Source organism: Nerophis ophidion, linkage group LG13 (assembly GCF_033978795.1).
Source record: "Nerophis ophidion isolate RoL-2023_Sa linkage group LG13, RoL_Noph_v1.0, whole genome shotgun sequence".
NCBI classification, from domain to species: Eukaryota; Metazoa; Chordata; class Actinopteri; order Syngnathiformes; family Syngnathidae; genus Nerophis; species Nerophis ophidion.
In genome coordinates this window covers 21,688,246-21,715,864 of record NC_084623.1, presented here as the reverse complement: position 1 = coordinate 21,715,864, position 27,619 = coordinate 21,688,246, and the positions used below count along the sequence as shown (strand labels likewise).

The 27,619-nt window shown below is 37.3% G+C and overlaps 3 protein-coding genes across 8 annotated transcripts in view; 2 read left to right on the top strand and 1 right to left on the bottom strand.

Moving 5' to 3' along the window:
* Positions 1 to 4,161, top strand: part of pde9aa (phosphodiesterase 9aa) — a 142,457-nt gene extending 138,296 nt beyond the window's left edge. For all 4 annotated transcript variants that reach the window (XM_061919452.1, XM_061919453.1, XM_061919451.1 and 1 more), the window contains 3 exons: positions 1,134 to 1,229; positions 1,306 to 1,376; positions 3,853 to 4,161. In XM_061919452.1, the coding sequence (XP_061775436.1) occupies positions 1,134 to 1,229; positions 1,306 to 1,356 (147 nt within the window). In that variant the 3' untranslated portion in view covers positions 1,357 to 1,376; positions 3,853 to 4,161. The remainder of the gene's footprint in view (positions 1 to 1,133; positions 1,230 to 1,305; positions 1,377 to 3,852) is intronic.
* A 1,872-nt stretch (positions 4,162 to 6,033) lies between these two features.
* wdr4 (WD repeat domain 4) lies at positions 6,034 to 27,308 on the bottom strand. Of its 2 annotated transcripts, none has more exons than XM_061918597.1 (11): positions 27,048 to 27,308; positions 24,876 to 24,941; positions 24,623 to 24,760; positions 23,365 to 23,521; positions 18,724 to 18,836; positions 16,343 to 16,403; positions 15,282 to 15,386; positions 14,987 to 15,051; positions 11,252 to 11,441; positions 8,364 to 8,433; positions 6,034 to 6,366 (listed from the first exon to the last, which is right to left on the bottom strand). In XM_061918597.1, the coding sequence occupies exons 1-11, from the start codon at positions 27,128 to 27,130 to the stop codon at positions 6,173 to 6,175; spliced, it is 1,242 nt and encodes a 413-aa protein (XP_061774581.1). In that variant the 5' UTR covers positions 27,131 to 27,308; the 3' UTR covers positions 6,034 to 6,172. The 2 variants fall into 2 exon arrangements, with proteins under 2 accessions (XP_061774581.1, XP_061774582.1); XM_061918598.1 differs by having other exon boundaries at positions 15,288 to 15,386; positions 27,048 to 27,303.
* si:ch211-140m22.7 (uncharacterized protein LOC570370 homolog) overlaps positions 27,169 to 27,619 on the top strand; it is a 14,302-nt gene continuing 13,851 nt past the window's right edge. The window contains exons 1-2 of one of the 2 annotated variants that reach the window (XM_061918596.1): positions 27,169 to 27,320; positions 27,538 to 27,600. In XM_061918596.1, the coding sequence (XP_061774580.1) occupies positions 27,556 to 27,600 (45 nt within the window). In that variant the 5' untranslated portion in view covers positions 27,169 to 27,320; positions 27,538 to 27,555. Of the gene's footprint in view, positions 27,334 to 27,537; positions 27,601 to 27,619 lie in introns of both variants that reach the window. The other variant, XM_061918595.1, reaches the window with a different exon arrangement.

Below are 27,619 nucleotides of genomic sequence, written 5' to 3'. Positions count from 1 at the left end.
TTAATTCTAAGAGAGACAAAACTCAAATTGAATTGAAAATCCAAGGAAATATTTTAAAGACTTGGTCTTCACTTGTTTCAATACATTCATTTATTTTTTTACTTTGCTTCTTATAACTTTCAGAAAGACAATTTTAGCGAAAAAATAAAACCTTAAAAATGATTTTAGGATTTTAAAACACACATACCTTTTTACCTTTTAAATTCTTTCCTCTTCTTTCCTGACAATTTAAATCAATGTTCAAGTAATTTTTATTTTATTTTAAAGAATAATAAATACATTTTAATATAATTCTTCATTTTAGCTTCTGTTTTTCCAACAAAGAATATTTGTGAAATAGTTCTTCAAACTTATGATAAAAAATTCACAAAAATTATTCTGGCAAATCTAGAAAATCTGTAAAATGAAATTTAAATCTTATTTCAAAGTCTTTTGAATTTATTTTAAAATGTTTGTTCTGGAGAATCTAGAAGAAATAATGATTTATCTTTGGTCCAATTTGTTATATATTCTAACAAAGTGCAGATCGGATTTTAAAACATGTTTTTAAAATTCTAAAATTAATCTTAATCAGGAAAAATGACTAATGATGTTCCATATATTCTTTTTAAAATGTTTTCAAAAAGATTCAAATTAGCTAGTTTTTCTCTTCATTTTTGTCGATTGAATCTTGAATTTTAAAGAGTCGAAATTGAAGATTAAACTATATTTCAAAATTAAATTTTCATTTTTTGTGTGTGTTTTCTCCTTTTTTAAACCGTTCAATTAAGTGTTTTTTTCATCATTTATTCGCTAAAAAAACCCATCCGTAAAAGGCAAAAAAATTTACGGCGGAATGACAGAGAGAAATACCCATTTTTATATATATATTGATTTATTTATTAAAGGTAAATTGAGCAAATTGGCTATTTCTGGCAATTTATTTAAGTGTGTATCAAACTGGTAGCCCTTCGCATTAATCAGTACCCAAGAAGTAGCTCTTGGTTTCAAAAAGGTTGGTGAACTCTGCTCTAACCACAAGTTGTACAACTTCAAGAAAGTACAAGAACATGAATGTTCAGAATGTAGATGTAAGTTATGGAAGCGGACCGATACTTGAGGTGGCTGACAGCGATACCTGTGTGTGTTATCAGCTGTTCCCTCAGATCGAAGAGGCGATGGTGCAGCCTCTCAGGGAGTCCAGAGATCGATACGAAGAGCTGAAGCAGATTGACGATGCCATGAATGAGGTTGTAGGAAGTGATGAACATACTGTGATGTTGTCATCACTCACATGAGGTTTGACAACAGCCTTGCTCTTTCCAGGTGCAGAACAAGAAAAATGAAAATCTGACTATCGGAGGAAAGAAGAAATAAAAGTGGTGTTTACGATAGAGGTGGGCGATATTGCAAATGTTGGCATTCATTTGATACCAAGGAAATGCTGGGCCAATTTTGCTGAAAATTATTTTAAAAATTAAATTATTTTGTCATAAAAGGGATTGTACATTGCTAGCGGTTCTTTCTCCAATTCAATAGTTTTGCTCACAATTTTTATCAAAGTGCTGACAATAGCAACTTTTTTGGCTCCATGAATCACTATTTTGCAGTGAGAGTTTGAAAACTGAATTTTACAGAATGAAATGGACTCCTTTTTACGTTTAGCTGTACAATAACAAGACAATACATGCAAGCTGGGGCGACATTTTGACATCATTTGCCAAACATGGAATCATACCAAATGTGGGGAGCACTAAAACCGAAGTATCCCTGTACTGTATATCAATATCAACATTGAATACGGCTATTACACTTGTTACCCATACTATCGGTATGTGGATCGAACCTCACCCCATGTTATATAGACTGTGCAAATTAGTGACACTTAAAAAAAAGCATAAAATTACTGAAAGTACAATATTTAAACATTTGGTCTTTTGAGTATAATCATAATTTGTACTCAGACCCTAAGTGGGTCCGAGTACATGTCATGTTGTCAAAATCAAATGATTCAACATTAATAAGATATATATATATATATATATATAAACCCCGTTTCCATATGAGTTGGGAAATTGTGTTAGATGTAAATATAAACGGAATACAATGATTTGCAAATTCTTTTCAACCCATATTCAATTGAATGCACTACAAAGACAAGATATTTGATGTTCAAACTCATAAACTTTATTTTTTTTTGCAAATAATAATTAACTTAGAAATTTATGCCTGCAACACGTCCCAAAGTAGTTGGGAAAGGGCATGTTCACCACTGTGTTACATCACCTTTTCTTTTAACAACACTCAATAAACATTTGGGAACTGAGGAAACTAATTGATAAAGCTTTGAAAGTGGAATTATTTCCCATTGTTGTTTTATGTAGAGCTTCAATCGTTCAACAGTCCGGGGTCTCCGCTGTCGTAGTTTACGATTCATAATGCGCCACACATTTTCAATGGGGGACAGGTCTGGACTGCAGGCAGGCCAGGAAAGTACCCACACTCTTTTTTTACGAAGCCACGCTGTTGTAACTCTTGTCTTGCTGAAATAAGCAGGGGCGTCCATGATAACATTGCTTTGATGACAACATATGTTGCTCCAAAACCTGTATGTACCTTTCAGCATTAATGGTGCCTTCACAGATGTGTAAGTTACCCATGCCTTGGGCACTAATGCACACCCATCCCATCACAGATGCTGGCTTTTGAACTTTGCACCTATAACAATCCGAATGGTTATTTTCATCTTTGTTCCGGAAGACACCACGTCCTCTGTTTACAAATTAAATTCTAAGTGTGGACTCGTCAGAACAGAGAACACTTTTCCACTTTGCATAAGTCCATCCTAGGTGAGCTCGGGCCCAGCCAAGCCGGCGGCGTTTCAGGATATTGTTGATAAATGGGTTTGGCTTTGCATAGTAGAGTTTTAACTTGCACTTACAGATGTAGCAACCAACTGTAGTTACTGACAGTGGTTTTCTGAAGTGTTCCTGAGCCCATGTGGTGATATCCTTTACACACTGATGTCGGTTTTTGATGCAGTGTCGCCTGAGGGATCAAAAGTCTGTAATATCATCGCTTACGTGCAGTGAGTTCTCCAGATCAGATTCTCTGAACCTTTTGATGATTTTACGGACCGTAGATGGTAAAATCCCTAAATTCCTTGCAATAGCTCGATGAGAAATGTTGTTATAAAATTGTTTGACAATTTGCTTACAAAGTGGTGACCCTCACCCCATCCTTGTTTGTGAATTACTTAGCATTTCATGGAAGCTGCTTTTATACCCAATCATGGCACCCACCTGTTCCCAATTAGCCTGCACGCCTGTGGAATGTTCCAAATAAGTGTTTGATGAGCATTCCTCAACTTTACCAGCATTTATTGCCACCTTTCCCAACTTCTTTGTCACTTGTTGCTGGCATCAAATTCTAAAGTCAATGATTATTTGCAAAAAAAAAAAATGTTTATCAGTTTGAACATCAAATATGTTGTCTTTGTAGCATATTCGACTGAATATGGGTTGAAAATGATCTGCAAATCATTTTATTCTGTTTATTTTTACATCTTAACACAATTTCCCAACTCATATGGAAACGGGGTTTGTATATATTTATACATATATATATATATATATACACATATATATTTTAGAAGCCTATATTGACTTATTTTCTCATGGCACCTAATGTGTCACATGCTACTCTAGCTGGAAAAAGCTCCTGAATTACATGAAATAAAATAAAATGGAATCAAATAACAGATAACTTAAACCAAATAAAAAATGACCAAGGTGAACAAATGTAATTGTGTTTTATAATATTTGCTCCAACTAAGACTGATCATAAAAATAATTCATGGTTTGTTTTTTCCAGGCCTTCCATCTGCTTCTTCTGCCCATGAGAGTGAGAAAGAAGCAGCGATATTTCACATCTTGGACGATCATCTAAGGCTAATATTTACAACTAATATTTAGTCTTGAGTGATGACAAAATGACACGTTACCAATTATTAAGTCAGCTTTCTTTTTCAGGGAACTTTTTTTTTCACTTGTACAGTTCTTACTTAGTGAGGTAAGCAAGCTTTAGGTACATATCTTGCATAGTTTTGTTTTTTATATCTGAAGTGTTTTTTACAGATTGTACAGAGTTTTAGTGAACTTTGTTCTTTACTACAAAAATGAATAAAACTATTAAATTACAAACAAATGTACTTTTGTCCATATTGTTAACACGCTCACAATCCATGGCCATGATTTCCACTTCAGTTGCCTCCGCACATTTTTACAGGGTTTTGCTCCAGAAGCTGCCTTATCTTATTCTACATATTTGATTTAAGCATTCTTTTCTTGCTTTGGAACCATATGATAATCATCGGCAACACGACCATTTTCCTCCACCGTGTCACAAATAATGTTCTTTCCCGGCGCCTTCCCATTTGTAGAGGTTCCTGTAATTGAACTTTTTAAATTTTTTTCAATTGTGAAATTTCTGGTGTAAGAGCAAAATTTAAGCTATATTTTTCTGAATTATAAAATTCATTGGGTAGAAATGTTTTATTAATTTTTCACAAAATGTCTCTTCATTCAGAAATGTTTCCTATTTTTATAAATATAAAATGTCATATCGCACGATATGTATCTAGTCCATTATTATTATTATATATTTTTTCCGAATATTTTGCCTTGTATTCCTGGAAATCTGTTTTTCAAAAAATATATATTTTTTAGAAAAATATGCCTTTTTGTTTTTTAAACTAACCCACTTTTTTAATGTTCTTTATTCTTCACAGAAAATGTCCCTTATTTTATTTCCAGAACTTTGGGGGATCCAGGGGGGAAGTTTTTCTCCTTTCCCCCCCAAAATTGTCCCTAAGTTTTGGAAAACAATTGTTATTCTTCATAAAATGTATTTTATTTTGAGGGAGAATTTCCGTTATTTTACCTCAGAAAATCTTCCTTTTTTCTGCTTGAAAAATGTTTCCCTTTTTTCTAGAGATGTCCAATAATGGCTTTTTTGCCGATATCCAATATTCCGATATTGTCCAACTCTTAATTACCGATATCAACCGATACCGATATATACAGTCGTGGAATTAAAACATTATTTAGCCAAATTTTTTTTGTGATGCCCCGCTGGATGCATTAAACAATGTAACAAGGTTTTCCAAAATAAATCAACTCAACTTATGGAAAAAAATGCCAAAATGGCACAGCCATATTTATTATTGAAGTCACAAAGTGCATTATTGTGTTTAACATGCCTCAAAACAGCAGTTTGGAATTTGTGACATGCTCTCCCTGAGAGAGCATGAGGAGGTTGAGGTGGGGTGGTGGGTAGTGTGGGGTGTGTATTGTAACGTCCCGGAAGAGTTAGTGCTGCAAGGGGTTCTGGGTATTTATTCTGTTGCGTTACGGTTCGGATGTTCTCCCGAAATGTGTTTATCATTCTTGTTTGGTGTGGGTTCACAGTGTGGCATATATTTGTAACAGTGTTGAAGTTGTTTATACGGCCACCCTCAGTGTGACCTGTATGGCTGTTGACCAAGTATGGATGGCATTCACTTGTGTGTGTGAAAAGCCTTAGATATGTGACTGGGCCGGCATGCAAAGGCAGTGCCTTTAAGGTTTATTAGCGCTCTGTATTCCTCCCTACGTCCGTGTACACAACTGCGTTTTAAAAAGTAATACATTTTACTTTTTAAAACCGATACCGATATAAAGCATTTATTGGCCGATAATATTGGCAGTCTAATACTATCGGACATGTCTACTTTTTACCTTGAAAATTTTTTTGGGGGGGGTGGGGGATTCCCTTTTTTCAGGATTTTTTTCCCCTTAATAAATTACCTTTTTTTTCCCTTGAAAAAATTGGCTTCCCCCCAAAAAAATTCTGATAATGCCTTCTTTTTAAGCAAAATGTAAATATTTTCTGAACATTTTTATTTTTCTGAGAAATTTCCCTTAATTTGAATTGCAAATGGCTTGTCCGCCCATTACAGTAGTTGATGGAATGTAATATTCAATCAAGTAGGGTTTTGCAATTTCCACACTTACATTCTGTGTTTTCAGCAGAACCAAAGTTTATTTTTAGATTCAGAAAAATGTGTGAGAAATGAATACATATGGCAAGCAAAATGATGCCGTGTGTTTAACTGCACAGCTCTGACTGGAAAAAAGTCAAATAAATGCTTGAATTAATTGGACGACAAGGCTGTTACGGATCCCAACAAGTCTTTCTTGGCCTTCTTCTTGTCACTTTCTTTCTGTCCCGTGTTCTTCCTCTTCTGCTGCTCCTCCAGTCTCTGCTGCTTTTTCTCCAGGTAGTCGGTCACGTTGTCAAATGTCACCTTGTGCAGGTGCTCAAAGCGGCTGCTGGTCCGACTTGAAGCTTTTGGGGAGGAAAAGAGACAGTTGTAGGATCGCTTTAATGACGGAAGTAAACAGGAAACACGGTTTGGTACATTCGCCTTCCTCTGGCACACTCGACAGTTCATTGATAGACGGAAATGCGATCGCTCCTCGCCACCTCTTAACAATACTCGTAATAAAATCAACAGGAATATTGACAATCATCTAAAAGTCAAATCCACTCACTCACAGGCGACTACATTTGTGTGCACGTTATTCAGTTTAATTACTCCAGCTTCCTCCCACTTCCAAAGACGTGCACCTGGGGATAGGTTGATTGGAAACACTAAATTGGCCCTAGTGTGTGAATGTGAATGTTGTCTATCTGTGTTGGTCCTGCAATGAGGTGGCGATTTGTCCAGGGTGTACCCCGCCTTCCGCCCAAAATGCAACGGAGATAGGCACCAGCACCCCCCGCGACCCCAAAAGGGACAAAGTGGTAGAAAATGGATGGATGGATGGATTAAAGGTATGTTTACTTTTGTAATGAATCAGAAATATCAAGCAGCTAAAATGTGCCAAACATGGATAAGTGTAGAAAGAGTTTTGTATTTTCCCCACCATGTATTGTGATGGATTTAAATTGGTGCCATTTAGATTTTTTTTTTTATGGTGCATGGATGGACGTTTTAAATAATGTCCACAAAGTTCAGTGAGCAAGTTGTGTTAGTGTGACCATGTCTGTTGATATTTTGTATTGGTAGGATATATATCTAGATATATTTTTTTGCACTATGTTTAGGGAAAGTTGTATGCATTGGGTCATATAAGTAAATCAATCAAGCAATCAATGTTTATTTATATAGCCCTAAATCACAAGTGCCTCAAAGGGCTGCACAAACCACAAAGACATCCTCGGTAGGGCCCACATAAGGGGCAAGGAAAAACTCACCCCAGTGGGACGTCGACCATGATGACTATGAGAAACCTTGAAGAGGACCACATATCTCCCGTCCAAAGGCAAAACCCAGTAACTCGATTTTGGTCAAAACTGAGCTGATAATTTTGGAGTTCCTAGGTAATATGCTTTACATTAGTGTATGCGATATTGTAATTTGTTCCGTAAGTAAGCTGTTACGCGCATGGCAGGACCTAGCAACTACCACATAACCGTGTAGATACAACAGAAAAACCTAGTATCTCAAGGGACCAATCGGAGCTTCTTTGTCAGCTTAATGAGACATTTGCCCGAATGGGGGCCGACGGTCAACCTGATTATGTGACATTATGGCACAAGGGGATATTTGGAAGATTGGCCCAGGATGTTGCAAGCACCTTCATTAAATGTATTGTTCTTGATTCTTCCCCTTGCATACTCTTTTGGGCAGATAACTGTGGAGGTCAAAATAAAAACTGGACGCTGTACACGGCTCTTGCCCAATGTGCAAACGCAGAATGGAGAAAGGGCACACGTTCATGAGAGCAGATTCAATCGGCAAGAAAATGAAAGCTCAAGAAAACGTTTGATGACTTTGTAAATCTTTGTAAGACAGCATCAAGATAGATTGGTTTTCCTTTGTTTTCTCAAAATCAGCTAGAAGTGAGTTACTAGGTTTTGCCTTTGGACGGGAGATATGTGGGCAACACCCCCCCATATATATATATATATATATATATACATATATATATATATATATACACATATATATATATATATACATATATATAGTATATTCTTTCTTGTATTATTGAGATGCTCTGCAGACAGCAGACATAAAGGTGCTTTCTGTGGAAGTTTAAAAAAATGCCCTTTTCTTTGAATTATGTCAATTGAATTGACTGCAAATGTAGTAAACAAAAATGTTTTCAATTTAAAATCAATTTAGGTGACACAAATATGAACACAACTATAAAAAAACTAGACTGAAACTGAATGACAAAGTGCTGTCAAAGTGGTGAAGCATCAGTAGAATCCTCAGTGTTTCAGAAGGGGTAAAAGCGGTTCATGTGTAAGGAATGAGTGGCTTGCTGACTCACCATTAAGATTTTGCCAGTGTGGCTTGAAGGCCTCGGTCGCTCTTTTGACTTCAGTGCTGTCAGCTTCACACTAGAGGGCGTTCAGAGAAAACATCGATATTTAATATTACCCTTTCTTTTGCACTTAAGTCAGTCCCTCCAGGATTTGTCCATCGCACCAATTCACGCAAATTCAACCGATCCCCACGAATTATGTGCAGCCTCGCAACTTACCAGCACATTACAGCCACAATGTTCTAAAATTATTGAAAAACTGTTCGATATCAGATTGGAGAGTTTCACAAAGAAAAATAGAATACTCGCTGAGAACCAATACGGATACAGAGCTAATGTTTCAACCTCGATGGCTTAAATAATATTATTCGCAAGAAAAATACAACAGCGTTTTGTTCAGGAGAGAACCCACAAAGGCTAATACAAATAAGAAATGCACAAATTGAAAAGATGGTTTGACAAAAACAGACTATCCTTAAACATCAGTAAACTAAAATAATGCTATTCAGTAACAGTAGAAGGGAAAATCAAACACAAATAGAAATAAGACGATATTGAAAGAGTAAATGAAACCAAATTTCTAGGTATAATAATTGATGATAAAATTAACTGGAAATCTCCTGTAAAAAACATACAACCATAAGTAGCAAGTGTCAATAATGAATAAAGCAAAACATGTTCTAGATCAAAAATCACTTCATATTCTCTACTGCTCGCTAGTGTTACCATATCTTAAGTTAAGTTAAAGTTAAAGTACCAATGATTGTCACACACACACTAGATGTGGTGAAATTTGTCCTCTGCATTTGACCCATCCCCTTGATCATCCCCTGGGAAGTGAGGGGAGCAGTGGGCAGCAGCGGTGCTGCGCCCGGGGATCATTTATGGTGATTTAACCCCCAATTCCAACCCTTGATGCTGAGTGCCAAGCAGGGAGGTAATGGGTCCCATTTTTCTATAGTCTTTGGTATGACTCGGCCGGGGTTTGAACTCACAACCTACCAATCTCAGGGCGGACACACTAACCACTATGTCACGGAGTAGCATCTCAGTTATTGTGTAGAAATATGGGGAAATAACTACAAAAGTACATTTCATTCATTAACCATCTTACAAAAAAGATCAGCTAGATAATGAAACAAAAATTTAGCTGTTTGGCCACAACACACAGAATTGTGTTTGGAGGAGAAAAGGTGAGGGCTTTAATCCAAGGAACACCAAACCTACCGTCACGCATGGTGGTGGTAGTATTATGCTCTGGGCCTGTTTTGCTGCCAATGGAACTGGTGCTTTACAGAGAGTAAATGGGACAGTGAAAAAGGAAGATTACCTCCAAATTCTTCAGGACAACCTAAAATCATCAGCCCGGAGGTTGGGTCTTGGGCGCAGTTGGGTGTTTCAACGGCACAACTTGTCAAAAGTGGTAGAGGAATTGCTAAATCAGGCTACAATAAGGTCTTACGAAGGCCTTCCCAAAGTCCTGACTTAAACATGTGGACAACGCTGAAGAAACAAGTCCATGTCAGAAAATTAACAAATTTAGCTGAACTGCACCAATTTTGTCAAGAGTGGTCAAAAATTCAACCAAAAGTTTGCCAGAAGCTTGTGGATGGCTACCAAAAGTGCCTTATTGCAGTGAAACTTGGCAAGGGACATGAAACCAAATATTAACATTGCTGTATGTATACTTTTGACCCAGCAGATTTGGTCACATTTTCAGTAGACCCATAATTAATTCATAAAAGAACCAGACTTCATGAATGTTTTTTGTGACCAACAAGTATGTGCTCCAATCACTCTATCACAAAAAAAATAGGACTTGTAGAAAGACAGCCATGACATTATGTTCTTTACAAGTGTATGTAAACTTTTGACCACGACTGTATACCTTTGAGTTTCATAACACGGGTTGCTGTATTCAAACGGTACAAATGTGCACACTCAGTGTAGTTACACACAATACAAAATAAAGCTAGTTTGTTTTTTCATATGACCATTGTAGTCATATATTATTCAACATGGAAAAAGTGGCTGGGAAGAGGAAAGTCTGAGCTTCCCTGCTTAGGTTGCTGCCCCCGCAATCTGACCTCGGATAAGCGGAAGAAGATGGATGGATGGATGGATGGATGGATGCCTAATTTGAGCTAAAATAATAGAACAGTACAATAAGTGTAAATGATACATTCATGGAGTGCAAGTCTTGTTGTGAATTTATTTTATGAGCTGCTCTGCACTAACCTTACTAAAAGTGGTTTCAAGACAACTTAAAATATGTGTTATCCTTTATACTTTATATTTTAGTTGACACATTTTACTGTATTAGTCGCCAAAAATGTTGAGGTATTAAAATTAAATCTATTTAGATGACCAAAAAATTACTGAAACTAAAACCTATTTTTATCAAACGTCAATAAGAAGGTCCCGAGTTCAATCCCGGCTTGGGGTCTTTCTGTGTGGAGTTTGCATGTTCTCCCCGTGAATGCGTGGGTTCCCTCCGGGTTCTCCGGCTTCCTCCCACTTCCAAAGACATGCACCTGGGGATAGGTTGATTGGCAACACTAAATTGGCCCTAGTGTGTGAGTATGAGTGTGAATGTTGTCTGTCTATCTGTGTTGGCCCGAGGTGGCGACTTGTCCAGGGTGTACACTGCCTTCCACCCATGTGCAGCTGAGCTAGGCTCCAGCAACCCCCCGCGGCCCCTAAAGGGACAAGTGGTAGAAAATGGATGGACTAAAACTAAATGAAAAACTGCTGTCAAAATGAACACTGCAAAGCTATTTGAGTACCTTGAAGGTAGAGAAGTGTTATACAAGCTACCATTACTAACAGAATCTTAATGGAGGTGCCAATGTTAAAATCCCTTGAAGAAAAAATGAGGTAGGTAAGTCAGGTACCTTCCAGGAGCTTTGTTCAAGCTTGTAAATTTGGAGCAGTTCTTCACAGGAATCCATCAGCACCCAGAGGCGACCTTCTGGGTCAAATGTCATATCCAGGGGGCAGCAGGGCAGGGTCAACCTGCTGTGGGGTACAAGTTTCTTTTCTTCACCATCCTCGTCCAGTGTGAAAAACTGAATGTTTGATACCCTGAGGAAACACAATGAAAACATCAAACTTTCTGTAAGGCTGACCGACATAATTTGAGGAGAAAAACAAAAACATCATTTGAGGAGAAAAACAAAAACAAGCCGCCATTTGGGCTACAACAAATAAGTTTTGGAAGGAAATATATGATTACATTTTAAGTTTTTAAAGATTTACAATGAAAGGTACTGCCCTCTCTTGGCAATCGTGTTCCCCTTAACACTGTGCTATTTGTTTTAAAATAAAAAATTGTATTATTAATCTATTACTTTATTCAATTGATATATATATATATATATATATATATATATATATATATATATATATATATATATATATATATATATATATATCTATAGTCTACTATTTCTTGTGAATTGTATTATTGAGATGCTTTGCAGACAGCAGACATAAAGGTGCTTTCTGTGGAAGTTAAAAAAAAATGCCCTTTTTTTAAATTATTTTGATTGAATTGACTGCAAGTGTTTAAAATTTAAATCAATTTAGGTGCAGTGCAGAGCAGCAGACTGGACTAGTTTACAAAGTATAAATAGTAGCAAAGCTACTGCCAAACTACTGGGAAATGTAGTTAACCTTTTCAATTTTTAAGTTAATAATTATAATGGAAAACCGTAGTTTTTAAGTTAATAATTATAATGGAAAACCGTAGTTTTTAACACTGCAGTCACAAACCGGAATGGATTATCAAAAACCGCACTCATTACTGGAAAACCGTAGTTGTTGGCACGTATGGCAAAGAGACGGATCAAGATTTTAACACACATTGTAGGTCAGAAAAAACTGAAAATATATATTTTTACAGAGATAAAAAAGACGGGTTTCTGACTATAGACGGGAATATCACATGCCTGACATGTGAGCGATGTGATGAAGCAACGCCACACATCTATAATCTGTAACACCTTTCTCAATCACTATCTCGACAACAGAAACATGGACACACTGACACTTCCCTGCGTGAGGCTGTGGATCACATCACCAGCGTATTTGTGCGTATGGAATAAATGTAAGCAAATGCGTAACTAAAGATGTATTTTTATGCAGGAGATATTTTATAGTAATATAATTCTTAAAGGCCTACTGAAATGGGATTTTCTTATTTAAACGGGGATATCAGGTCCATTCTGTGTCATACTTGATCATTTCGCGATATTGCCATATTTTTGCTGAAAGGATTTAGTAGAGAACATCCACGATAAAGTTCGCAACTGGAGAAAAGCCCTGCCTCTACCGGAAGTCGCGGAAGATGACGTCACATGTTGATGGGTCCTCATATATTCACATTGATTTTAATGGGAGCCTCCAACAAAAACAGCTATTCGGACCGAGAAAACAACAATTTCCCCATTAATTTGAGCGAGGATGAAAGATTTGTGTTTGAGGATATTGATAGCGGCGGACTAGTAAAAAAAAAATAATAAAAAAAATAAAAAACATTTAAAAAAAAACGCGATTGCAATCGTGTTGCATTGAGACGGATTCATATGTTTTTAGAGACATTTACTAGGATCATTCTGGGAAATCACTTATCTTTCTATTGTGTTGCTAGTGTTTTAGTGAGTTTAACAGTACCTGATAGTCGGAAGTGTACGTCCACGGCCGGGTCTTGACGCGCAGTGTCTCGGGGAAGTCAACGGCAGTTGTACGGGAGGCGCAAGCTCAGCTGATATCCGGTAGGTGGCGACTTTTTAACAACAATTGTCACCGAAACCTGCTGGTTGACAAGTGGTCGGGATCCATGTCCGCTGTGATCCATAGTAAAGTTTCAACTCCGTGAATTTTAAACAAGGAATCACCGTGTTTTTGTGTGGCTAAAGCTTCCCAACTCCATCGTTCTACTTTGACTTCTCCAATATTAATTGAACAAATTGCAAAATATTCAGCAACACAGATCTCCAAAATACTGTGTAATTATGCCGTTAAAGCAGACGACTTTTAGCTGTGTGTGTGTGCAGCGCTCATATTCATAACAGCCCGTGACGTCACGCCTACACGTCATCATTACGCGACGTTTTCAAGAAAATAGTCCCGGGAAATTTAAAATTGCAATTTAGTAAACTAAAAAGGCCGTATTGGCATGTGTTGCAATGTTAATATTTCATCATTGATATATAAACTATCAGACTGCGTGGTGGGTAGTAGTGGGTTTCAGTAGGCCTTTAAATAAAAAAAAAAAAGAACATAATGAAAAAAACGTCAGCAGAAACCAAAACACATAATTGAATTTCTTTTAATCAGCCCCATAAGTCATCCAGCAGCAATAAAATGATAAAAGTATACTGCTGAATAGACTATATGTCCAAAACGTGGAAACACACACGTAGGACGGAGGATTGTCTCTCCATCGTCTGTCTGTGCAGCGGAAGCACCGTGTATGAAACTGTCAGTTTGCACTTCCTTCTGACACGTGCTAAATAAAACACAAAATATTGCTTGCAAAATAGTGATGAGTGTTGATGAATCACATTACCTGTGCTAAATGATAATATGTGCATTTTCTCCTCCCAAGATTGTAGATGTTTTGGCGATCAGCATCATTTTTGCATATTCAAGAGACGCATAAAGGATCGCACGTCTTATTCTGCTCACGTAACAGACACAATCCACTTTTCCCACGTTTAGTGGATCAGCTTTGCGTGTGCTATTAGGTTTGCACGAGTTTTGATACACGCAAACCCTTATTAAATCAGGCCCTGAGGGTCCTATACTCCCAAGTGCTTAAGTGAAAAAAAAAATATATATATATATATATATATATATATATATATTATATATATATATATATATATATATATATATATATATATTATATATATAATATATATATATATCTCATATATATAATATATATATATATATATATATATATATATATCTCATATATATATATAATATATATATATATATATATATATACATATATATATATATATATATATATATATATATATATATATACATATATATATATATATATATATATATATATACATACATATATATATATATAGTTTGTACAGGCTGCGTGGCATTGTCCCCCTCAACTTCAAAGGTAACTGCATTTTTGCCGATCATTCACAATCCTTATGTTAGACAAGCACACGTTTTGTTTTAATGCATTCTAACTCGTAAGCAAACGCTAGCAAAAGACAGCTAACAATGGAGGTAATAGATTTCGCTCTATTCCACCTACAATCGTTTTTTTTTAAGTTATTAAACTCTTAGCTGTCACGCTCCACCACACAGCAAGCACACAGCTTTGGCCCTTCTAATATCTGTTAAAATCTCATTTGTTCAACGTTTGTGCAGGTTCAAAACAATCGCGATGCTAATTTTCATTTGCCAATCACAGGGATTTTCCATTGTATGTTAGCATTATGAATACAATTAATAAAAATGTCAGCGCCACAGACAGTACAAGCAATAGAGGCAGCCGCTAAACATGTGCACAGAAGTACTGTAAGCTTTTACCGTTATCTCAAAAGGGAACGCATGTTCAGAGCAACACACACAAGAAGTACACTCACCTGTCACAGAGTACAGCCACGTGACAGCCGTTTGGAGAGCTGCTTATTTGGCAAACAGTTAGCGTCTGTGAAAACAATAAATATTTTAAAGTCAGAAAGGTAAAATTTCACTGACAGAAACTTGAAAGATTTGGAGGACGTTTTTATTTTTTATTTTATAGATTTGTTGCATTCCCCATCGAACACATTATAATGGGACTGTTTGTGTAGCTTGTTGTAACTCTGCTTCTGAGCACATCTCATACGCTATACTACAACTGACTTGGTTGCACATTATATCTCACGTAGTGATTACCCTCACTTTCTCTGAGTGGGAACCAAACGTCTCTTGAAGCTCCTTCAAGTCCCAACTATGCAGTTTCTTCCCAGAAGTATACTCCCACAGCTTCATGGTCCCATCCTACAATTACAAACATATTTGAAACGGAACAGAAAACCATACATTTGCCTTTTGATCTGTTTCACTGCGGCTTCCTGACCTTGTGGTCTGTCTGCTTGTAAGCATAGATTTTACAATCCAATCTATCGAATCGGCGCCATTGGCGTCCCCTCAAAAATAAAATGTATAAAAGCATGTTCAAATAACTGTAAAATATTTTATTTTGCCCTGCACATTGATCTGATTGTATTTTGAATAATTCTAATTTCAAGGATTAATTTACCCTGAACAATTAAAAAATAGCTTTTGTCACTTGTCATTTTGTCAACTTAAGACCTTAGAATTTAAATAAAATATATTAAATCCTTCAGAAATGTTATATTGTTACTATTTGTGTTACTTTTTATCCTAACTATACTTTCCTTAAAAAAAAAAAAAATTTAGTTAAAATTAAAACTTCAGTGTGTTATCACTCAGTCCAAAAAATGTAACATAAGTCACATGGTCCAGAGGAAGTTGCATCATTCGGATGCTGTGCAAGCCATAGAAAAAACTAAAGCTCCTTCATTTATTTATTTTTCTGAACGTTCTATCATATTTCAACAATGACTGGGGAAGGATAAAATCCCAGCACAATCCTCTAACCTACATTTTTTAAAAATATTATTTGCTATTAGCATACATGATTAGGGGCTGTAGTTCATGTATTTGCTAATTCTATGCTAAACATTCAGTCCTGTTACTTAAATAAGTCTTCCTTAGCTTGGGAACCTTGTACATAAACAAAATAAAGTTTACTGAGATTGACCAGTACACATTTTGAGTACTTCAGAGTATGTATAGTCAGATTTAGAATTGAAAAGGGACATCGTTTCTTCTTTGTTTTGAGAGAATTAAAATTTCTACAAATGGCACTGACTGATTCAGTGGATTGGCCTTCATTTAGTAAATACAAAACATGCAACATACAAACATACCCCTGATCCTGACAGCAACCAGTTCGGATTGCCTGATGGGACTACAAGAGAGCTAACAAACCTAAAAAAAAAAAAAAAAAAAAAATGTTCAAGGAAAAATAACCACACACTAAGCCCATGTATTAACTTGAATTAAGCACAATGACACGGAATGATTAAGCAAGCTTGGTTTGAAGGCTTTAACACATGAAAATGCTGCCCGTCAATACTCATACTTTATTATTTATTTTGGTTTTGGTGAATTTATGTTGAATAAAACCCTGCTTGCTAAGCTTTTTTTTTTATTGCTGAAGCATCGCATTTACTATTGTTGAATCTTGTCAAAACAAAGATTCTCGCAAGATATTATTTGTTCTAAAATTATACTAAAACATTTTTAGTCATAGGTTACAGGTTAAATGCGTATAGCAAGTAAGCACAGACTTGGCCCCAAAAAATTTTTAAACATGTTTCTATTTATAGAAGGATATAGAATAGATACAGTTTGGACATACCTCCTCATTCAATACGTTTTCTTTATTTTCATCACTATTTACATTGTAGACTGAAGGCATCAAAACTATGAATGAACACATGTGGAGTTATGTACTTGATAAAAAAGGTGAAATAACTGAAAACATGTTTTATATTCTATCAATCCTTTCATACATTTTCTACCGCTTGTCTCTTTCGGGGTCGCAGGGGGTGCTAGAGCCTATCTCAGCTGCATTCGGGCGAAAGGTGGGGTACACCCTGGACAAGTCGCCACCTCATTGAAGGACCAATACAAATAAACCGACAACATGCACACTCACATGCTAAAGTCAATTTAGTGTTGCCAATCAACCTATCCCCAGGTGCATGTTTTTGGAGGTGGGAGGAAACCGGAGTACCAGGAGAGAACCCAGGAAGTCACAGGGCGAACATGCGAACTCCACTCAGTTATATTCTAGTTTCTTCAAAACAGCCACTCTTTGCTCCAATTACTTTTTCGCATATTCTTGGCATTCTCTAGATGAGCTTGAAGAGGTAGTCACCTGAAATGGTTTTCACTTCACAGGTGTGCTTGAAGCTCATCAAGAGAATACCAAGAGTGTGCAAAGCGGTAATCGGAGCAAAGTGTAGATATTTTGAAGAAAGTAGAACATAAAACATGTTTTCAGTTATTTCACCTTTTTTTGTTAAGTACATAACTCCACATGTGTTCATTCATAGTTTTGATGCCTTCAGTGACAATCTACAATGTAAATAGTCATGAGAAAAAGGAAAACGCATTGAATGAGGAGGTGCGTCCAAACGTTTGGCCTGTACTGGCTTCACGGTGGCAGAGGGGTTAGTGCGTCTGCCTCACAATACGAAGGTCCTGCAGTCCTGGGTTCAAATCCAGGCTCGGGATCTTTCTGTGTGGAGTTTGCATGTTCTCCCCGTGAATGCGTGGGTTCCCTCCGGGTACTCCGGCTTCCTCCCACTTCCAAAGACATGCACCTGGGGATAGGTTGATTGGCAACACTAAAATTGGCCCTAGTGTGTGAATGTGAGTGTGAATGTTGTCCGTCTATCTGTGTTGGCCCTGCGATGAGGTGGCGACTTGTCCAGGGTGTACCCTGCCTTCCGCCCGATTGTAGCTGAGATAGGCGCCGGCACCCCCCGCGACCCCGAAAGGGAATAAGCGGTAGAAAATGGATGGATGGATGGATGTATGTTTTATTTAAAATTGTATTTAAAATATTTTTTATATATAAACATACATTATATATTTATATTTGTAATGACAATGTCAAAGTTTTTTTTTCAAACTTTTTAGAACAAAAAAAAAATCACATAAGTATTCACAGCCATTTGCTCAATACTTTGTTGATGCATCTTTGGCAGCAATTACAGCCTCAAGTCTTTTTAATAAGATGCCACAAGCTTGGCACATCTATCTTTATCATTTACCACGTAAAATCGCTAATGCTAATCTTTAGGATTTCTATGGCAAACGCAACGTAAATAAGCACTGCCCTAGTGCAATTTAAAAACTGGAGCTTTAGTATACTTGTGAGCGCCTTTTTCTTACTTTGTTGGTATGAAAAATTGTGACATTACCTAGAGGCAGTCCACACTGAATACTTGACTGCTTGTTTCCTGGCCAAGTGCTTCAGCCGGTGTGCCAAGTTTGAAACCGGACGTGATGTCACATGCAACAAAATGTATCAAAATATACCGTCGTTTGATTTTACGTGACTCAGTCCCGGTAGCACACTTCAGTCAGTGCCTATTAGAGTACCGTACTTAATACCTAATCCTAGTAAAAAAAAAACACCCTAAAACTCTGCTAATGAGGGATTCAAGTGGCACATGTGGTATACAGACAACCATGGATGAACCACAAAATAATAACAATTTCATAAATTACTTACTGTTGATGTCCTAGACAGAATGACTGTATGTTGTATGGTGATCTCAGGTGGCTCACTCGTATTTTTTCATCTCGGTCAGCGGTGATGATGTACTTATCATTCAGTGACATCGTCTGAAAGAAACAAAGTAAATACATTGTTTTTAAAAAATATTACCCTGAGTGGCAGGTGTATGCTTCAGTGACGCTTAACTCCGCAATGTGACATTCCATCCAGACTGTATAAACATCAGTGGATGTTGTTAAAGTACACCAATTGGTCTGGACTGAATCGTAACTGGGGAATTTAGGCGATATAGTTTTGATCCCTTAGTTGTTTTTGTATGTTAGTTTCAAACCCAGACAGATATTTGAAAAAAACAAAAAAAAAAACACAGTTTCATAAAATAACTATTAAATAGTGGGATTACGCAAAAATTACAACACAGATTTGCAGGAACCATCCATTTTTCCATCCATTTACTACCGCTTATTCCCTTTTGGGGTGAAAAAAAAAAAAAACACAGTTTCATAGAATAACTATTAAATAGTGGGATTACGCAATAATAACAGCACAGATTTGCAGGAACCATCGATTTTTCCATCCATTTCCTACCGCTTATTCCCTTTTGGAACCTTTGTGGAAAAAGAAAAAAATATTTTAATTCACAATTGCACCAAACCAGGATATGCAAAAGGAGTGCATAATAACCCTTTTCCATTTGCGTTATTAATTAAGAACAACAAATGCACAATAGTACTACTATTATACTAACTACTAAACAAACTACTGCTATTATACTAACACTGCTGTCACTATCATGGTCACTGTTTCCAGTACATTCATTTATTTGTGGAGGTTGCCACTGAAAAATTAGGACCGCCACGATTAATTTTGGTGCTACCTTTAAATTTATAACTCATAAATGGGACTGTATGTTGGAATACAGCTTGTCATTACAATTATTTGTAGTAGATGCGATCGTAACTCTGAAACTTAACACAAGGGTCAGTATAGCGAGTCGATTATCGCGGGAGTTACATTCCAGAGTCCCTCTAAAGCAGGGATGCTATTCGTTTTAGGATTTACATGAATATTGTATGCATTTTAGGTCTTTATAAACCCAACACACACTCTCACAAACCTTTCTGACACGGTCACTAACCTTTGCCACACTCTTAAACACTTCCCATGTTCTTAAACATTTTCTACACTCTTAAACCTATCTGATTTTAACAAATTCTTTATGGTAATCAGTGGTCAATGATGGATTAGCTGTGGAGTGTTGATGATGATAAGTGAATGAATGCGGCAAAATATCATCTTAATAGTACATAGTTAATTATTGGTATTATATATCATCATTACATTAGTGCTTACAGTAATTTGGTCTCAAAGTAAAGTTGAAAATAATATTGTTAATCAGCAATAATTTGTGGGACAATATAAAGTTTTTTATCAACCCAGGCTGTGTTAAGTTAAGTTAAAGTTAAAGTATCAATGATTGTCACAGGCGTGGTGAAATTTGTCCCCTGGCATTTGACCCATCCCCTTGATCACCCCCTGGGAAGTGAGGGGAGCAGTGGTCAGCAGCGGTGCCGCGCCCGGGAATCATTTATGGTGATTTAACCCCAAATTCCAACCCTTTATGCTGAGTGCCAAGCAGGGAGGCCCATTTTTTTATAGTCTTTGGTATGACTCGGCCGGGGTTTGAACTCTCAACCTACCGATCTCAGGGCGGACACTCTAACCACTAGGCCACTGAGTAGGTGTTGCAAACAACCCCCTTACATATAGTTTAACATCACATAATCCATCCATCCATCCATTTTCTACCGCTAGTTCCGTTCGGGGTCACGGGGATGCTGGAGCCTATCTTAGCTGCATTAGGACGGAAGGCGGTGTACACCCTGGACAAGTAGCCACCTCATCACATGGCCAACACAGATAGACAGACAACTTTCACACTCACATTCACAGACTAGGGCAGCTTTAGTGCTGCCAATCAACCTATCGCCAGGTGCATAATATAACTAGAAAATTACCGATACTCCAAAAGTGCAGACCTCCGCCAGGCAACTATCTACCAATATCAATCAATCAATCAATGTTTACTTATATAGCCCTAAATCACTAGTGTCTCAAAGGGCTGCACAAACCACCACGACATCCTCGGTAGGCCCATATAAGGGCAAGGAAAACTCACACCCAGTGTGACATCGGTGACAATAATGACCCAGTGGGACGTCGGTGACAATGATGACTATGAGAACCTTAGAGAGGAGGAAAGCAATGGATGTCGAGCGGGTCTAACATGATACTATGAAAGTTCAATCCACAATGGATCCAACACAGTCGCGAGAGTCCAGTCCAAAGCGGATCCAACACAGCAGCGAGAGTCCCGTCCACAGCGGAGCCAGCAGGAAACCATCCCAAGCGGAGGCGGATCAGCATCGCAGAGATGTCCCCAGCCGATACACAGGCAAGCAGTACATGGCCACCGGATCGGACCGGACCCCCTCCACAAGGGAGAGTGGGACATAGAAGAAAAAGAAAAGAAACGGCAGATCAACTGGTCTAAAAAGGGAGTCTATTTAAAGGCTAGAGTATACAAATGAGTTTTAAGGTGAGACTTAAATGCTTCTACTGAGGTGGCATCTCGAACTGTTACCGGGAGGGCATTCCAGAGTACTGGAGCCCGAACGGAAAACGCTCTATAGCCCGCAGACTTTTTTTGGGCTTTGGGAATCACTAACAAGCCGGAGTCCTTTGAACGCAGATTTCTTGCCGGGACATATGGTGCAATACAATCGGCAAGATAGGATGGAGCTAGACCGTGTAGTATTTTATACGTAAGTAGTAAAACCTTAAAGTCACATCTTAAGTGCACAGGAAGCCAGTGCAGGTGAGCCAGTACAGGCGTAATGTGATCAAACTTTCTTGTTCTTGTCAAAAGTCTAGCAGCCGCATTTTGTACCAACTGTAATCTTTTAATGCTAGACATGGGGAGACCCGAAAATAATACGTTAAAGTAGTCGAGGCGAGACGTAACAAACGCATGGATAATGATCTCAGCGTCTTTAGTGGACAGAATGGAGCGAATTTTAGCGATATTACGGAGATGAAAGAAGGCCGTTTTAGTAGCGCTTTTAATGTGTGCCTCAAAGGAGAGAGTTGGGTCGAAGATAATACCCAGATTCTTTACCGTGTCGCCTTGTTTAATTGTTTGGTTGTCAAATGTTAGAGTTGTATTATTAAATAGAGTTCGGTGTCTAGCAGGACCGATAATCAGCATTTCCGTTTTTTTGGCGTTGAGTTGCAAAAAGTTAGCGGACATCCATTGTTTAATTTCATTAAGACACGCCTCCAGCTGACTACAATCCGGCGTGTTGGTCAGCTTTAGGGGCATGTAGAGTTGGGTGTCATCAGCATAACAGTGAAAGCTAATACCGTATTTGCGTATGATGTCACCTAGCGGCAGCATGTAGATGCTGAAGAGTGCAGGGCCAAGGACCGAACCCTGGGGAACTCCACACGTTACCTTAACGTAGTCCGAGGTCACATTGTTATGGGAGACACACTAGTACAATAGTAAAAAAAATCCTTCTAAAAAATCCTGAATCAAGACGGTTAACCGGATCACTCCAAATATCTACTAATTTGTTCCTTTATCCCTGAAAGTTGGATCAAAATCCACACAGAACCTTTAAAGATATGTTGTTAACTAAATAACGGACCAAGATAAATTAAACTAGCATGTCAGTGTGTGTGTTTTCTTCAGCGAGGAGATCCTAAACACGTTTATTCACTCTTACAACGTAAAGTAGTAGTAGTACATGTAATGTCATGTAAAGTAGTAGTAGTACATGTAATGTCATGTAAAGTAGTAGTAGTACATGTAATGTCATGTAAAGTAGTAGTAGTACATGTAATGTCATGTAAAGTAGTAGTAGTACATGTAATGTCATGTAAAGTACTAGTAGTACATGTAATGTCATGTAAAGTAGTAGTAGTAAATGCAATGTCATGTTAAGTAGAACATGTTATGTCATTTATAGTAGTAGTAGTACATGTTATGTCATTTATAGTAGTAGTAGTACATGTAATGTCATGTAAAGTAGTAGTAGTACATGTAATCCCATGTAAAGTAGTAGTAGTACATGTAATGTAATGTAAATTAGTAGTAGTACATGTAATCTCATGTAAAGTAGTAGTAGTAGTACATGTAATCTCATGTAAAGTAGTAGTAGTACATGTAATCTCATGTAAAGTAGTAGTAGTAGTACATGTAATCTCATGTAAAGTAGTAGTAGTACATGTAAACTCATGTAAAGTAGTAGTAGTACATGTAAACTCATGTAAAGTAGTATTAGTACATGTAATGTCATGTAAAGCAGTAGTAGTACATGTAATGTCATATAAAGTAGTAGTAGTACATGTAAACTCATGTAAAGTAGTAGTAGTACATGTAATGTCATGTAAAGCAGTAGTAGTACATGTAATGTCATGTAAAGTAGCAAAATTTAAGCACTTGTTCCTTGTTCTATTTCAGACATTTCCTTGAAGATTCATCAAAATACGCCCAAACTTTTGAAGTTATTTTGCTAATTAACAAACGAACCAACTAACTAAAACAAAAGTGGTTTTCCCAGCGTTCCTTACAACAGCTAGGACCATGGACAGGTGCCCCATCTTCAACTCGCCATCTCTCCCCTGGTCCACTACTGAGAAGGAGTATACATCCCCCGATTTATCAGCCACAAGCACCTCGTCTTCTGCCCTGGTAAACACCAGCGACGTGCCCCTCCTCACCAACCACCTGGAAAACACATGACTGGAATCATTCTTTATTTCTGTGGTTCTCAAAACTTTTTTTCACCAAGTACCACTACAGAAAAAACTCTCCAAGTATCAACCTAAAGAGTATTTTATGTATACTGTAATGGACTGGGTCCTATGTTATGTTCTGTTCGACATGTAGTTTATTCAATGTTTAACAAATGTTATGGTTTCCCATGGCTTTGAAGGCATCATTGTTACGCGCACTGCCAATGTCTGAGTTTGAGTTTATTTCAAACATGAATGTATACAACATGATACATCACAAATTTCAGTTTCTCTATTCAACATGTTCGAGAAGGAGTATGAAGAAGCAGAACTTATTTAATCCTCCCCTTTTCTTTTGCATAGCAGTTGCTAAAACTTTTGTTCACTTCCTGTTTTCAATTTATTCACAATATACTCCATATGTAATAACAATAAAAATAAATAAATAAATAATAATAATTGGTGAAGTAAGATATATTTAATATGGTGAGATGAGTAGGATTATTTTGAAAATGAATGCATGGATGAAATAAATTCAGAATGTCTATCATGGTTCTTCTTTGTACTTTGTAATCACTAAGTTTGAAGAGTTACTTGAAGTGGATCATATTAATATATTGTTTGATTTCTTTGCTTAATCCATTCTGTAATTCAATTCCACATACTGATGTACTGAAGGTCTTAATTGTTTTACGTGCGTACAAATGTTTTAAGTTAGTTTTTTCTCCAAGGTTATATTTATGTTTATATATCATATAATGTTTGTCTTTGTTTACATGTGTTCTGCGTGTTGATTGGCTGGGAGGCTGAGAAAGGGCATACATAAGCGGAGAATGTGGAGAACATTCGGTTCCCATGCGTGTTAAGTGTTAGTACTGACGGAGTGAGATGCTTCTGTTTGTGTCTTAATCGTTTATGTTGGCGTCGACTATGGCCTACATTATTCGGATTGTCAAGACTTTCATTGAAGGCTGACAAACCTTTAGTAATGGCTCAAGTCATTACAATACTTAATAAAGTGATTATTTGTTTGAGAATCATGGATCTATATAGCGCATGTTGTGAAAGGGTAGGGGGAAAGCCGCAGCTGTACCTGGTGCTGACACACTTCCATGAATGCTCACACCGAAAGAGGACCAGACGTTTGGAGTCATCGATTAGTGCCACCAGTTTTCCAGATGGTGAAATGGTGAAGGCCAGCACTACATCACTTCCTGTTTCCTCTGCGAGACTACAGATTGTGAATAAGAGAAAGGCAAATATAGTTACAATAATGGGGCGACAAACAAATGTTCTAATTCCAGTATTGTGAAAGTATAACATATTTTATCATCTTTCTATTTTACCTGTTATCACTCTGTGGCTGTTTGTCCTTTTTCTCAGCCGTGCTACAGTCAAACACAAATGGCTCGCTGCAACAAAGACACATTTAAATTGGTCAGAGTATGATTTTTTTCCCTACATTTAAAACACTTCTTGTGGTCTCCATAACATGTAAAGGTGGTGCTTTGGTCCAAATGTTGCATAGATTTTGTTTTACAGACCATCTCTCTGACTGTCTATTCAGAATGTCTTATTTATTTGTCTTATTTACGTGCCAAAGCCTTCTCCAGGCCAAGCCCCCTTGAATTGCTTCTTCACATGGTCAGCCATGTTGTCGTTTTTAGCGCTTCCATATCGAATCTACTGACAGATATAAATATGCTACTTTTTTAGTAGAAATGGCAACTGTGGAGGATTTTAGCATGCATTTGCATGTACAAGCCAGACTGCCCCACAAAAATCGAGAAAAATCAGGAACTACAACAGAATAAAAATGGCGAACTCGCATACAGCTTTTCGGGTAAACTTTTACCATACATAGAGCTATCCACTGACATAACTAAGGCAAAATGTTTCATTAATGTCTCACATTCCAAAAGGCTCGTATGGATCAAGTTTGGAAGAAGGCAAGTTTGTTTAATAGTGACGTTGCTATGCTTTCATGTTTTGATTTTAAATTTCAGGACTTATTAGGATCCCAAATACACCAAAACAGTTGACAACAGGTAAGAAAAGTTGGTTTTCCTTAATATTACCACAGCTGAATACAGTACAGTATGTCAATATATCTCGTGATTACAACTCCGTACAGTGGATGGCATTGTAACCTATACACAACTGGTCTGCCAGAGGATAATAAGACAAAGGAGAGATCAGTTTCACCAACTTAGTCGCTGTATTTATCATGCATCCTGAAAGTATTCACAGGGCTTTGCTTTTTCCACATTTTGCAATTTTAAAGCCTTATTCTAAAATGTAATTAATTCATTTTTGTCCTCATGTTGCAGCAACGTACAGAGACATCCTGAATAAACCAACACTTCCCATCCAGTCTGATGGAGCAAAAGAAGTGCTGTAAAGAGGAATGGGCAAAACTGCCCAAAACTAGGTGTGCCAAGCTTGTGGCAACGTATTCTAAAAAACTTGAGGGTGAAATTTTGATGAATTAGCAAAACAAAATTAAAAACATTTTCACATTGTCATGAAAGGGTGTTGTCTGTAGAATTTTGAGGACAAAACTGAATCTTTTGAAGAAAGGCTATAACGTAACAAAATGTGCGTAAAGTGAAGCACCCTACTAGATAATATTTTCCAAAAAAAAGATGCAATTCTAGCAACTTTTTTTGTTTTTATTTAACACTTTTGGAGACTCTAAAATTAACTTACAAATCAATCTACTCAACGAACAACAGCACTTGCTATGCCCCACAAGTTCAGCTTGTGGGGCTTCAACAAAAAACACAGTTAAGTGAAGTGTTCCTTTGTATTTCTAAACATATCTGTTTTGCTTTTCATGTTTTTCGCTCTCATGTATAGTGACCAATTATGAAAATTTGACAGCATAAAGGCTGAAATATATACACACACACCCACTAATAACTGATTACTGATCTTTGGAGTTTTCACCATGACCCGGGAAAATTAATTACTAAATTGTAATTTAGTAAACTAAAAAGTCCGTATTGGCATGTGTTGCAATGTTAATATTTCATCTTTGCTATATAAACTATCAGACTGCGTGGTGGGTAGTAGTGGGTTTCAGTAGGCCTTTAAGGTCCAAGCTTAGATCACACTCAAAATTTTACGGCATGCCTTTGGTAAGTGCCGGAGTGAAAAGAGGTTTTAAAATATTTAGCGCATGCTTACTTTTACTTGATGCCTTTGGTAAGCGCAGGAGTGAGAAGAGGTTTTAACTTAATTAGCACCCGGCGGCAATTCAAGGAAATACGGTAATTGTTTGAGCTAAATTAAGTCAATAGTGCATAAAAGTTAAAAAAAAATACTATTGGCTCTACGTCAAATCATTTGCATAAAAAGACATACACTGATGTTTTACTTGTTGACAATCTAGGACATTAGACTGGTCGATTTCCTTTTAAAACAAACATTTAAAATGAATACAGGACCACCGCCTGCCACTATTTTTAAATATAAAATTAACGAAAATCAACATATATGTTTGGAATTGTTCTCACCTTTCCTGCTTGATGTGAGCTGCTATCAACTTGGTACCGCATGACAGAAAGGTCCACTGTTTACAGACGCCAATGGCGGCCATGTTGGTTTAATGTGCGACGGCTTGCACTGCAGCGTCGCGCCAAACTTGCGTCATCGTTTCCTATTCCTACAGGACACGCCCCTTTTTGGAAAGTACGGAATGTCCACAGGTCTAAAAAAAATAAGACAACATTCCACCGAGTGTTCACTGTCCCCCTCATCCACGATCACCATTCGGCACGGACGCTAAGGTACTGTAATAAGGTATGGCGCCACACTGCTTTGGTTAGGAAAGGGGGCGTTGCAATATTTAATTGACCGTCGACATGGAATTCTTAAAGGCAACCGTCGGGGTTTGTTCAGGCAAAATCTGTGATTTACGTGCAAGCGCTTAAAACCATCGATAGACGCAATTGTGTTGTTGTGTTTATCTAATTGCATAATTGTTGTGTTTGCGTTATTTGACAGCTGTGACGAAAGTGAGAAATGGCGACTTCACTGCTGAGAATTGGGCGACTGCGATATGTGAAGGTAACTATTTAATATTGTA

Coding starts and splice junctions, on each gene's coding strand:
- wdr4 (XM_061918597.1), bottom strand. CDS start 27,130: ATGGCCGCCATTGGCGTCTGTAAACAGTGGACCTTTCTGTCATGCGGT. Junction 24,942..27,047: donor GCTCACATCAAGCAGGAAAG/GTGAGAACAATT, acceptor TCTTTGTTGCAG/CGAGCCATTTGTGTTTGACT. Junction 18,837..23,364: donor TGTCCATGGTCCTAGCTGTT/GTAAGGAACGCT, acceptor TGTTTCTTTCAG/ACGATGTCACTGAATGATAA.